Source organism: Mus pahari, chromosome 2, assembly GCF_900095145.1.
Source record: "Mus pahari chromosome 2, PAHARI_EIJ_v1.1, whole genome shotgun sequence".
In the NCBI taxonomy this organism is placed as follows: Eukaryota; Metazoa; Chordata; class Mammalia; order Rodentia; family Muridae; genus Mus; species Mus pahari.
In genome coordinates, this window is record NC_034591.1 from 53,477,809 (window position 1) to 53,491,733 (window position 13,925).

Consider the following 13,925-nt stretch of genomic DNA (forward strand, 5'->3'; position numbering starts at 1 on the left):
AAAACAAGGCACGCATCCATCTGCAGAATTATTTTTTTTTTTTTTTTTTTTTTTTGTTGTTGTTGTTGTTGTTCAACCCGGAAGTTCTTAACATACAACCCAGGCAATGGCACACACCTTTAGTTACAGCACTTGGGAGGCAGGCCCAGGAATATCTCTGTGAATTCGAGGCCAGCAAGGCCAGCTAGGGTTGCATAGAGACCTCCAAACAAACAAACAAACGAACAAACAAAGGAACAAATCATACAGTTTCCACTGTAAAGTAATTCTTATGAGAAGAGCATAGAGTTGCTTGTCTCCTAGCTGTAAGAAGGCCTAACCAGTCACAGACACAGCAGGGGAAGAGAAACAGCCCTGAGGAGTGAAGCCAGAGCCTGGAGGGCTAGGGCGGGTAGCTGGCTGTTTCTCTTCCTTTATACACTATTTTACCGAAGTTAATGTGGTCTTTCCTGTGTTCTGCAATGGCCTTGTGGTATTCTCATTGAAAAGCTGAATATTCAACAGGACATGTTTAAAATAAATTACATTTAAAGGAGCTAATTATATTGGCTCCTTTTATATTGTGTTCCCTATTGTCTTCTGCTCACTGGCTGTTGACAGTGGATAGATTTATCTATCTATCTATCTATCTATCTATCTATTTATTTATTTATTTTGATCAAATAGATTAAGGAGCTGAGTGAAATAGAATACATTGAAAATCTTCCTATCCTTCGAGTTCTCAATCTACTAAGGAATCCAATTCAGGTGAGAGTTTGTTTCCCTCAGGGGGAGGGGAGGGGAGGGGAGAGGAGGGGAGGGGAACAGGGGCCAGGTCTTAGAATTTTTATTCATTGATTGGGAGCATCAGGAAGGGGAATACAGCCCCCCACCCCCACCCCTCTGAAAACAGTTACAACAGCTACCACTTCAAACAACTTGTTTTGGAAAAGTAAGATTGTCTCTCATGGCCAACAAACTGTCAAATGCCCCAGTTCCCCTAAAGCCTACATTTGAAAGTCACTTAGTTCATGGTCCTTTAAGACAGATGGTGGGTGGAGCTAAACATTACAACAGAGAATTGTAATTAATATTGTAAAGCAGCATTCTTTTATATCAGAGAATAAAGAGCCCAGAGGTCCAGAAAAAATGTGGTTCCTATTTTATAACAGAGGGAATGCAGATGAATTCATTTATAAACACTCTCACAACACACTTTGAAGTATGCAAGAGAAGCTTTAAAATGCTCCAATTGGTGTTTAATAATCATACAGGTTTCTGGGGTGCAGTGTGGTGGTCCACTCACGCATACAACACGGAATGATCCAATCCTGTGTCTCTGTGTTGGGACCCTAATCAAAGATGCTGCTATATATTTACTTCTTGTGCATTTCCATCTGTGGAAGGCATCTTACACCCAAGTCTTGCTGTTCAGGGAGGTGAAGCATATTATACAAAATAAACCCCTCAGTTACCGCTTTAAAATCAGGCCATCCTGACAGCGGTCAGGGAACAAGGAGGAATCTGTTCATAAGCAATTGACATTTTATTACTGTAAGACAAGTTCATAATGATCCCAACTAATACAAAAGAACACAATAAATAATCAACCCATAATGAAATCATAAGAAATCGTCAAATGTCATTACTTTCAGTAATGAAACTCTCTGGCTTTAGTAGAGAAGGGTTTGGAGTCTTAGATGGGCTGCCTATGTCTGTGGGCTCAGCCTTGACACCAGAGGGTAATCCTGTCTTTCCGTTTATCTCATGGAGATTAGTGAGATCTGCACATTTGAAGAGCTTTATAAATTACAGGACACATTCTGTAGCTTGGTTGTTAATTGAAGGGGGCCTGACAGACGGGAAAATGCTGAGCCCTGTGTTGGGGTCCGGAAGGCAGGGTCATGGCAGCAAGTGTTGAGAGCCCCCCACCCCCCAAGAATAGAAAACTGGCGCTTGCTGACCTGGGGAAGAGGAAGCCCATTCAATAGTCCTCTTGTTTTAAACAGAACAAGCCCGAGTACTGGTTCTTCGTAATATATATGCTGCTGCGACTGACAGAGTTAGATCAGCAGAAGATTAAGGTAGAAGAAAAGGTATGTAACCATGTTGCCTCACGTGTTTTCTGGTTGATACATTCAAAAATGTCACAGTGTTTACAGAAGGACATGTAACCAATCAGTGAGAAGCAGAGCAGTATGCAAATTAATTCTTTATTTAGGATCAATTTCCTGGTCCTAGGATTTGCCAGCTGAACCCCCTGTTAAGCTGAGCAATGACAGGTGTTCATGGGTACAATGGGAAGTCTGGCAGTGAGGAGTCCAGGTGCCCCTCCCGCTGCCCATGGCCAGTTGTGGCTGGTTTGCAATATGTATAGCTTCCCTACATAATCACAGAGTCTGAAATTCCACCTATGTCACGTTGGAAATTAACAGTGAAATATGTCTCTCCACACTACGGTGCTTAAGTCACTGCTCTAATATTGCACTTTCCTTAATGCTGATCTTTACGAGGACTCAGCAGATCCACATAGCTCCAGAGGAGTGAGCCATGGCGTGCTAGCCAGCACCTGACTCCCTCCCTCCCTCCCTCCCATAGCTGTGGCAGGAATCGATACCTAGGAGGGGTTTCCTAAACCAGATCCAATTTGAGACGGGAAAGAAGGAAGGTATATCAGTGGGCACATGTTCCATCCCATAATGTTTCTGCAGTCCAGACTAGAAATAGTCCCAAATGCTTCCTCATCCTATCTCCACACCCTGGGCCACGGGTACACGCCTCTTTTGTCAATAGAATCAAAATGAAAGTCACTATTAAGTAAAGGGATAATGTATATAGGAGGATAATAAAGACAGAGAGGCCTCTACACCAAGGAAAGGGCCTGTATCCATGGCTAGAGTATCCAGGGTAAGGGGGTGCAGGTCTGGGAGAATGTGAGGGAGTGGGGACAGTTCTGGACAAGGGGACATCAGGAAATGGCTCTCTGGTGTCAGCTACCCGGAATCTTAACCAACAACTTGTTTTTCCTTCTTCTTGAACTACAAGTTGGATTGTTTATTGTATTAAAATTAAGCCGGTACTTCAGAGATTTTTGTTTTGACTTTTTTCTTTAGCACCTCCCAAACCAGAGACTATAAAGAAAAAGGATAAAAGGGACTCCTTAACTTTTTTTTTTTTTTTTTTTTTTTTGGTTTTTCGAGACAGGGTTTCTCTGCATGGTCCTGGCTGTCCTGGAACTCACTCTGTAGACCAGGCTGGCCTCGAACTCAGAAATCCGCCTGCCTTTGCCTCCCGAGTGCTGGGATTAAAGGCATGCACCAACACGCCCGGCAACACTTTGACTTTTTACAGTAACTTTCGTTATCGGGATTTTTAGGAAAGTTAGAGTTGACCAGCGAGACTTTGTGCAAGGCTGGGGACCACGTGACTTACCTTGTCAGTTTGATCGCATATCTAGGAATTGCACTAAGGGCAGTCAATCCTATTCTTTTGAGAAACAAACATGTCTCTCTTTACTTTTCTAATTCTGGAAAAGGTTTTTGCAGTGAATAAGTATGACCCTCCCCCTGAAGTGGTCGCTGTCCAAGATCACATGACCCATGTTGTCAACAGCATGTCGCAGCCACAGAGGATCTGGGACAGGTATTTATTAGGGACACACAGATAGAATTGGGGGGTTGGGGGAGGGGGAGAGCGGGTAAGCAAAAGACAGTATTGTTGTTTTCCCTAATCCTTTCTTCTGTGACTCACTCGGTCCGTGGAAGCTGCTTTCTCAGGACTGGAGAGATAGCTCAGCATTTTAGAGCACTTGGTATTCTTCCATAGTACCTGGGTTCAATCCCAGCACCTACATGTCAGTTCACAACTGTCTGCAACTCCAGTCCCAGGCGATCTGACATTCTCTTTTCTTCTCCATGAATACCAGGTGCACACATACTACCCAGATAACATGCAGGCAGAGTACTCGAATGCATTAAATAATACAATTTTTTAAAAGATTTATTTATTTTATGAGTACACTGTAGCTGTCTTCATCCACACCAGAAGAGGGCATCAGATCCCATTACAGATGGTTGTGAGCCGCCATGTGGTTGCTGGAAATTGAACTCAGGACCTCTGGAAGAGCAGCCAGTACTCTTAACCACTGAGCCATCTCTCCAGCACAATTTTTTTTTCTTCTCCCAAAGCGCTTTATTGTCTTCTCAGAGGTAAGGGACCAAGTGTTCAATCATGGCCTGTTATGGTGTACTTGAATGTGCTGTTCATTCACCCTTTGGTGGCCAAATGGTGATCTGATTCTTTACTCTATCATGGGGCACGTTGTGTCTAGCTAGCCTGAACCAAATGTCAGTGAATTTGAATTCTAAAATAAAAAAGTGTTAACTTTTCTGCCATAGAATAGAAACACAGACCTTTATCTCATTAACAGAATTATTATTATTAGATATTTCCTTTATTTACATTTTAAATGTTATCCCCTTTCCTCATTTCCCCTCTGAAAACCCCCCTATCCCATCCCCGCTCCCCCTGCTCACTAACACACCCACTCCTGTCCTGGCATTCCCCTACACTGGGACATTGAGCCTTCACAAGACCAAGGGCTTCTCCTCTCATCGATGTCCCACAAGGCCATCCTCTGCTACATATGTGGTTGGAGCCTTGAGTCCCTCCTTTGGTTGGTGGTTTAGTCCCTGGGAGCTCTGAGGGTACTGGTTAGTTCATATTGTTGTTCCTCCTATGGGGCTGCAAACCCCTTCAGTTCCTTAGGTCCTTTCTCTAGCTCCTCCATTGAGGACTCTGTGCTCAGTCCAATGGATGGCTGTGAGCATCCACTTCTGTATTGTCAGGCACTGGCAGATCCTCTCATCATTTATAAACACATTTGTTACCTCTCTTCTTCTTTGATAAAGAACTTGAGACTAAAGTAAATTCTTCTATTAGTTGCTTTTGGCCATGATATTTTATCACAGCCACAGGAGTCACTAATACAGCACCATACCCATTCACGTTGAGCATGGGTCATATTTCCCTCAGTTAATCTTCTCTGGATGAATCCTCAAAGATGCACCCAAAGGTGTGCCTCACTGATATCCTAGGCTTGCTTTCTCAATCCAAACAAGCTGAGTATCATAGCTAACCATCACACCATCAATTGTAAACCCTTCCTTAACTGTGAGCAGATGTTATATACCCCTGCCAGAGAGCATCCTGTGAACTCAGACTTCTAGGGAGTCCCTAGAAGGAAGCCCAGCTCACCTCAGACTAGTCCCTTCCAGAGCCACTGTCAGCCCAGCAGGGAGGAGCCACCTTGCCTGGCTGCGCACATGATTCCCGTCTCTCACCTCCAGATCCAAAGACAGATTTACCACGGTTTCTCCATTTCTTTTTGAACAGTCTGCCAGAGCAGATGGCCATTTATGCCACAAGTATAACATAGACATTCTATCAATACCCAGAGGCATTTTAAAAATACTTGTAAAACTCTGGGATATAAGCACTTTTCTTCTTCATGTGGTGTCCGCTTCTGCGCCTCACGGTCGGCTTCCCACAGAGAGTAGAATGTTTTATTTCACAATCCAGGACATGGATATTACATATAATGTAATCATGTCGACACTGACAGGTTTGCGTGTTTATGAGAGCCCTCTGGGCGAGATGACTTATCCTTCCTTTGTACACATCAGGAAAAGTGCATTTGACTTGGAAGAAGGTCTCCTCTCTGATTTGTAATGTGGCTATTTGATGTTTAAGGTTGTATTTATGTAAGAACATAAGACAGCAGTGTTTGGGAAGCTTATATTTCATGGTCATGTCTGGCTGCCAGACGAACAAGGGCAGAGGCCAGGCAGGTCTGGATGGCGAAGGATGGGGCACTGTTCACGGTTCTGCATCAATGGCTGCCGTGTAGCCCAACCATTGCCCTTCCTACTCTGCCAGGACACAGCAGGCCCTGCAGCTGGAGTAGGGTACCAGCCGCTGCCGGCACCTGGCCCTGTCAATTGTATGCTACATTGTTAGAGAATCAGTGTCCCCTCACCTGATGTCACTGGGGTGAGGATGCCTGATTAAGATCAAGACAAACTGTGAGCAGCCTGGTAGTCACTGGCAACTCCTTGCTCCATAGTATGGCCAACTTCCCAGACTCATCTTGTGCATGCTTTGTCCCTGGCATGTTCTGGCTTTAGCTTTGTTTTGGGGCTATTTTGGATATAGTGTATGCTTTCATTTGTATTTATTTTTACAATAGGGAATATTTTTGAATTGTCTAACATTGTTCTTGTGTGGTTGATTTGATTTTGTTGTTTTGTTCATTTGCCTATTTTCTCTATTTGTCACTGTCTGTTATTTATTTTTCTTGAAAATGTACTTTGAGGGAGTCAGTAATACCCATGCCATTGTGGGGACTCTGTGCCTTTCCCCCATATTCCGCAATGGTGATTCCCTGTACAGGCGTTAGCCAGGTGCCCCAAACTAGGAGACTGACGGGAGGCCTCTGAGTCCTCAGGTTTCTGCAGCCCCTCAGGCGCCCCTGTGTGTTTAGCCCCATCTTGGTTCTATGCAGGTTCGTTAGGTCAGTCACCCGAGCACCACCCTCAAGACTTAGCAGTGTCACAAGTGTCCCCTGGGTGCCTTTAGATAGCAGGAACTCCCTCCGCTCCCATCCTCATCTCTCATCTCTGCTATCTGTGGATTGACCTTCATCACATTATATTTATTGCCACTTCAAGAAGCTGATGTGTGTGGACCATACAGATTAACCTTCCCAAATTGGCACCCTCCGCCACATGCAGGATACCTCCTGGAAATTCATCCATGGGGTCGAATTCTGTTTCCATTGCTAAGTAGCATTCCAGGGCATAGGTCTGTCGGCATTCATTTAACCATTCACATGTGAAAGGTTATTTGGGCTGACTCCGGTTTGGGATAGACACTGTGACTATCCATGGGCAGGTGTTTGCACATGCCAGTTTGAGCCTGTTGCTTCCAGTGAGTACCTAGGGCTGTTTGGCGGGTTCCTGACCTCCGATCTGTTAGATGGCACCCGCTGCTGCTTCCTTGTCCCGCACAGGCTCCAGTACCAGAGACACTTCTGTCAGGTGTGTTTTCCACGGGTGCTTGTCCTCAAGCTTTCTCCATTTTTATGCACATCCATAGAGGTTAGAAACCATGCTCATCCTGACTTTAGTAGACCCTCCACTGGATCCACATCTCAGCTCTGCCGTCAGACACTTGATTTAATTCTGTTTCTGTGGTATGTTTCACGAACTTATAGGCTCAGGATAGGATGAGGACAGTGTGCTGATCCTTTGATTCATTCACTTTGCTCATTTTAAACACGGGGTCTCTTTATGCAACTCTGACTGGCCTGGAATTTGCTATGTAGACCAAGGTTGCCTTCAGTGCACAGAGATCTTCCTTTCTCTGTCTCTGAATCTGTGCTGGATTAAAGGAGTGTGCCACTAGGCCGGCAAGAGTTGTATTCTTTCTTCAGTTTTCCAGTCTAGAGTCATGTTCCAGCCCTTCCTTTCCTTTGCACAAGTCAGCCTGCCTTTCTTCATTCTAGCTCGTGGCTCGTGTTAAATGAGGAATGATAGAAACAGCCTCCTTAGCTCTTGTGGTAGTGTTAAATGAGGAATGATAGAAACAGCCTCCTTAGCTCTTGTGGTAATTCCATGAGAGCTGTGTAGAGCACAGAGAGGAAGGCCTGGCGTGCAGTGCCTGCTCATAGGTGGCGTCCTTCACTCTGAAGCATGCTTGGCATGCCTGTGTTCAGTAGACATGGAGTCTAAACACTGCCCCCAGAATTCACCCACTTTGCTCATTGATAAGTTCCAGGAGGAACAGATTAGCAATCAGGACCTAATAATGTGTCCTATCATGGTTTTCCTTTAGAAAAGCTTGGTAAAGTAAATTGAGGTAAATTTGTATTTTTACATTAGTATCTATCCTTTGAATGTTATATTTTATTTTATGTCGTATATCTGTGTGTGCACATATGTGTGCACCAAGTGTGTGTAGGTACCTATGGAGGCCAGAAGAGGACATCAGATTTCTGTGGAACTGGAGTTATACTTGGTTGTGGCTGTTAGAAACCAAGCCTGAGTCTTCTCGAGAGAGCCGCAAGTGACATGAACCACTGGTCCGTCTCTCCAGCCCTAAGTGTTATTGTGGGTATATTATTTGGGGTATATTATGAGCATTCAGCAAGTGCTCATTAGTTATGACTGTGACGTAGAACTTTACCTCGTGCAGGTGGCTAACACAGGGCATCTCTGCTGGATCTCATTGCAGCACTCTGCCGAGTCTGGATGCCCCTTACCCCATGCTCATACTAACCGGGCCTGCAGCTTGCGGGAAACGAGAACTCGCCCACCGCCTCTGCAGACAGTTTAGTACTTACTTCAGATATGGGTAAGTTTGCCTGTTGGCAGGTACGTCTGGGAGAATGGTCCACTTTGTTGGGAACATCAAAGTTTCCTTCAACAACGTTCTCAGATGTTGCAAATTCTCTCTGTTTTGAGCAAATTCTTACACAGATGCAGCAATTTATGTAAGTTATATTTAAAAACTAGAAGTGGTAAATAAAGTGAATGTTAGGTAGGTGACAAGTTCTCACAAGTCACAACCACCGTGTACCCTTGAAGGTCATTTATTGCTACAATTGGATTGGTATGATTTCGTGGTCTTGCGTGATATGGAATCTTTCTTCTCCTGCCGTCCTAACTAATGTAGTAAAGATGCTTATTGAAATTTATTCTATTCACAGAAGAACTTAGCAATTAGCCAAAAGAGACAAAAGATTTGTCTTCCATGAGATAAGTAGTAAATATGTCGGTGACCAGCCACCAGCCAAACAAGTGAGCTAGCAGGGCACATTCATTCCTCTGCATACCTTTCCCCCACAAGGTCTGTTAGCTTCTTTGCCACTTACTGTACTTTAATCTACGCTGGGTCTTATTTTAATTCTTCAGATGCTTAAGCTAATGCAGTGCCAACTCAAATCATTCTCCAAGATCTGAAAGTACTGATCATCCTAATTGAGCATAATGGGGTTTGAAGGCGGTATCCTGTGGCCTTGCTGTTGTGCGCCACTGTTGTTCTCTGGGGAGAGGTGACCAACGTCCACTCCTTCCAGGTAGAGAATCTATGACAGACCAAAGTGGTAATTCCACCAGAGACCAACTTATTGAACCAGTGAGTTTATTGGGGTTACTTATAGTCGCATAGACAACTCAAAGGCAGCCACCCCACCAGAACCCATCTCAGCAAGGAGATGACTCACAAAAGCTGGGACTTTCTCTACTCACGGTTCCACTTCCAGCCCCCTCAGCAGGCCCTCAGCATTTCTAACTGCATATATAACCTCAGGGAAATAGAGGCCTCAGGGAGCAGGGGTCCATGGGGTGGTGGGGTACTGATGGGAGCTCTGCTCATTTAATCTTGTGTCTGGAACTTTCTGGAACTTTTTTCCTGAGTCAGAAGGCACCTCCCCATCAGGACTTCCTGAGTCTTAATAAGCTTCCCTCGGGAATGGAGTGTTTCAGTTAGGAGGGAATTGATATACAGTATTTGCAAGGTCACAGCATGAGTCACACACTCTGAGTTACTCTTCGCTGCTGGTCTGTCTTCCAGGGACAGCCTTTCCCCAGCTGGGCCTGGAACACAGGCTGGCAACTCTGGAATTCCTTGCCTCCGCCCCAGAGGCGCATAGTGGCAGAGAGGGGACAACTCAAGTGTTTCCTGTCCCTTCCTATCCCTTCCCTCAGGTGGCTCATCAAGCTCAAGGTTTCCTGTCACAAATGGAGAAGATGGGGTGGGGGTCGGTGGGGGATGTGTGGGGGGTACAAAACAAAACAAAAGGAGACATCTGAAAAAACCCAGCCCACTAGACTTACCAGAGTTTTGGAAGTTTCTGGAAATCATATTTAGAATTGAACTGTAATCTTCTGACCTGCTTCCTCTTTGGTCTTTATATGTGGCAAAGGATTTACCTTGAAATTAGTGGTGAATGCCAGTGAGTTGAAGATGTAACTATAAAGCTATGTAGGCCAGTAAGAAACGTTAGTTTCTAATGGCCATTACAGAAAAAGTCCCTTCCTGAAGCTGTACGTGTTCAAGCAATGCAAATACTGTCTTTAAAAGGCCCATTTACTGAGATACTTAAAATTACAACACACATTTGGACATTTCTAGACATAAATGCTATAGAATAGAAATACCACAGCATTACAAAAATAAGCTAAAAGTTAGCACTAGCCTTAAAAGCTTAGCGGCCATTATGTTCAGTGGGGACACCCAGCCTGCTTCCCAAGATAAGCTGAGCACAGTGAATGGAAGATCAAACTAGAGGTCAAGGGTATACACGGACCATTGTGCCAGGGTATACATTTAGAACCTTTTAGCAAACCAAAGCCACCTAGGGAACCAGGGCTTTCTCTCATCCCTGTCACATCTGTGGCAGCATCTGGCAATAGTTGGTGGCCTGGTCCTTTTTATTTATTACTGCTCTTGCCAGAGCATGTTTGATCTGATATGTTTTTGGAAATGTTTGTTGATTTACCATCAAGATTCCTAATCCAATCTGCTCCAATGTTCTTATCTGGCTCAATTACTCATTTCCACCCAATCCCACATGTCCCTTATTAAAATGCCTCTCCGTCCTGATTCTATTAGTTTACTCTGTGTCTTTTTTCTTAGTGTCTAAGTCCAGGTAGATGAGTGGCCACCTCAGCCTTGTTCACCAGTGAGTTCTAGCTGTCTAACGTATGACTAAGTACATAATATATGTGTAGTAAATATTTATTAAGTGAATGACTAATTGAATAAATTGACAGCTAGGTTAGTGGCCATGTATGCAAATTTAGCTGAAATGACAGCAACAGGAAGTATTGATGGCTTTCCCGATGGCTCTGGAGAAATGGACAGATGGATAGATCCATCCATCCATCCATCCATCCATCCATCCATCCATTCAGGAAATCTTTACTGAGTTGCTCCCATGTTCTAGTCCCTGATGATACAGTGAGAAACAGATTCCGGAGGCCCTTCCCTTTGTGCAGTGTATAACCTGGTAACAGCTGCTGCCTTAAATCATGGAGTATGCGGCATCTGTGTAGGTGTGAGGTGGCAAAGCCCTCAGGAGGAGCTTCATGGCTGTTCTGCTGGGGCTTCCACTAATTTTGCTCTTCTGACTGGAGTCAGTGATAAGAACCACAGTACTGCCAACTGCTCTAACACCTCCCTCTTCATCCCCCACCTCGGAGAGTCAGAAGTTGGTCCACCCACCGATCTCAGCATCTTCATGGAGGTAAAAAGCCAGGCTCATCCCATGGCAGATCATTCTAAGAACTCCACCTAGGTCTGGGTCGAAGGCCATGTCCTTGGGTCACAAAGAAGGGCACTAGGTAGCTAATGATTTCATCCACCGAGAAAGCTAAGATAGGTCAGCCATTCTACAAAGCTACTTTATTGTTAAAACTGAAGCTAAACCAAAGCATATCTTCAGAGACAAGCCATTGCTTTCACTTACAGTTTCTTTTTAATGTTCCTTATCCCACATAGATTGTAGATTTTTAATTAAATGAAAGCAGGCACAAATACAATCTCATTGCAACATTTCCCTGGCTATTTACTCGACCCTTCTTCTCTCTTACTTATTTTCTTTGCTTTGGTGGTTTTCTTCTTGAAATTACATGCACCATGATCAAGTCCATCAGGGAGATTCTCACATGCTAACTTGCATGTACAGATACATGAAGGCAGACAGATACACGGAGGGCAGGGTGTTCTTCCGTGGCATTAGGCTTTGGTTTTACTGTTACTTCTTGGTTTAGATCTAGTTCAGATGCCATTCCTTTACCAGTACTGGTGGCCTAGAGATATAAAGGTAGTGCTCTTACCATACAAGTCATGACCTAGAAATGTGTTGGATGAAGAAGGCCCCACCAAGATCATCATCCAGTCTTAAGGCCAGTCATGTGATCTGAAGCATCCTGAAAGACAAACTGTTCCTCCCTGCATCTCTGTTTCATAATAATCTCTATTGTCCTTAGCTTTTTGTGATATTGACTATTAAATGCGCTTTTATTTCTATTTTAAAGTAAAAAGACCACGTGCTATTTAGCTGCACGAGATAGCTAAAGTTCAGTTTAGCTGCATGAGATAGCTTAAGGTTATTTTTCTCTAATGTGTCCCTTTCTACAAATGTAATAGCCTTATAGCATGTCTCCTTGACTTATTCAGTAATACATAATACATTGGTCCATGCACCAATGATAAAACTGAAATGGGGAAATATGGGCTCCATCCTTCTGGCTTCATAAAACAGTGAGTGTTGGATGGGATTTACGTAGGAAATGCTGTCTAACAAGAGACTTGGCTGAGTTCTGTAAGAACCCACGACAGCATAGTGGGCTGTAGGGCCTGATGGAAACACTCTCCTAGTTAGACATGGACACACTTTGCTAAGAGAGAGGGCATACCGTAGAACAAGTCTGAAGGCCAAGCTTGAAAGTGTGCAGACAAAAGGCAAAGCTAGGAAGATGACTGTGAATGTCTCAGCACAAGCAGCATGTTGTACATGTCAGCAAGATTTTGCTGACAGGAGTCTGATATAGCTGTCTCTTGTGAGGCTATGCCAGTGCCTGGCAAATACAGAAGTGGATGCTCACAGTCATCTATTGGACAGAACACAAGGCCCCTAGAGAAAATATCCAAGGAGCTGAAGGGGTCTGCAACCCTATAGGAGAAACAACAGTATGAACTAACCAGTACCCCCAGAGCTCGTGTCTCTAGCTGCATATGTAGCAGAGGATGGTCTAGTCGGCCATCAATGGGAGGAGAGGCCCTTGGTCTTGTGAAGATCATATGCCCCAGTACAGGGGAATGCCAGGGCCAGGAAGTGGGAGTGGGTGGATTGGGGAGCAGGGCGAGGGAAGGGTATAGGGGACTTTGGGGATAGCATTTGAAATGTAAATGAAGAAAATATTTAATTAAAAAAAGAAAAGAAAAGGAAAGAAAAGAAAAAGAAAACTGGAGACAAGAAGACTGGTTTAGATAAAGTGGGCAGGTGATGCCGGCACGAGCCAGGTGGTATATACTCACCAGAATGTGAGCACAGTGGTGGCTTCATGGAATCCCTGTTGCTTGTGATCCCTCCAGTGTGTCCAGTGGTTTCCTGATGCGTATTTGCACTAGGTGTGCAGACAACATCGTTAGCCTACTCAGAGGCGTGGGAGGCTACACATGGCGAGAAACCACAATCTAGCATATTACCATGTCCTGAACTGTCACAGTATGGCATATCACCACGTACTGAGTCATGCGCTCACAGCCAAGCTCCCTGAGTTAGCACAGGACTTGCTGTCCTGTCACGGTTTCCGGAGACACTCAAGTCCAGAACCAAGGTTCTAAATCTGTGCTTCGAGTCACACTGAGTCTACTTCCCCATCCACCTGCTCACTCTTTCTTCTTAGCCGGCTTTTCTTCCTACCTGACCTTACCCTAGCTACTTTAGAATGCCATTATTAGGGACGTCCATCCAGATGTCCTTCCTTCCCACAGTGTCCTTTCCATGGGCATGGTTCATTAGCAGTTTCGATGACAGCCTTCTCTGAAATGCCAAAGTTCCCCTCCAGTCCTTTATAACCGGAGATGCAGCCCCTCCTTAGTCTCCCCTTAGTCCTTTGGGGGCAAAGTGCAACTACCAGGGAGTGTGGCTCCCATCTGAAGCCACAACTTAACCAGGATATCACTAGTAAACTAATTAGCAAGTAATAAAGTCATAGAAATACGAGTTTGGAGGAGGCGGCAGAGACTGGCGGGGTGGCTCAAAGAAATCCACTTAAGTTAAAGTTGGTGCTGGTTTTCCTAAGTGAGCTTGGTGAAACATTGTGATGTATTTCCTTTTCAGGATGTTCATATTCAGGCAGCACACACACACACAC

At 44.5% G+C, this 13,925-nt stretch overlaps 1 protein-coding gene across 1 annotated transcript in view; it reads left to right on the forward strand.

Moving 5' to 3' along the window:
* The window catches only part of Lrguk (leucine rich repeats and guanylate kinase domain containing), a 110,110-nt gene that overhangs the window by 40,154 nt on the left and 56,031 nt on the right, over positions 1-13,925 (forward strand). The window contains exons 8-11 of the mRNA XM_021191105.1: positions 667-747; positions 1,989-2,075; positions 3,515-3,621; positions 8,272-8,391. Coding sequence (XP_021046764.1) covers positions 667-747; positions 1,989-2,075; positions 3,515-3,621; positions 8,272-8,391 — 395 coding nt within the window. The remainder of the gene's footprint in view (positions 1-666; positions 748-1,988; positions 2,076-3,514; positions 3,622-8,271; positions 8,392-13,925) is intronic.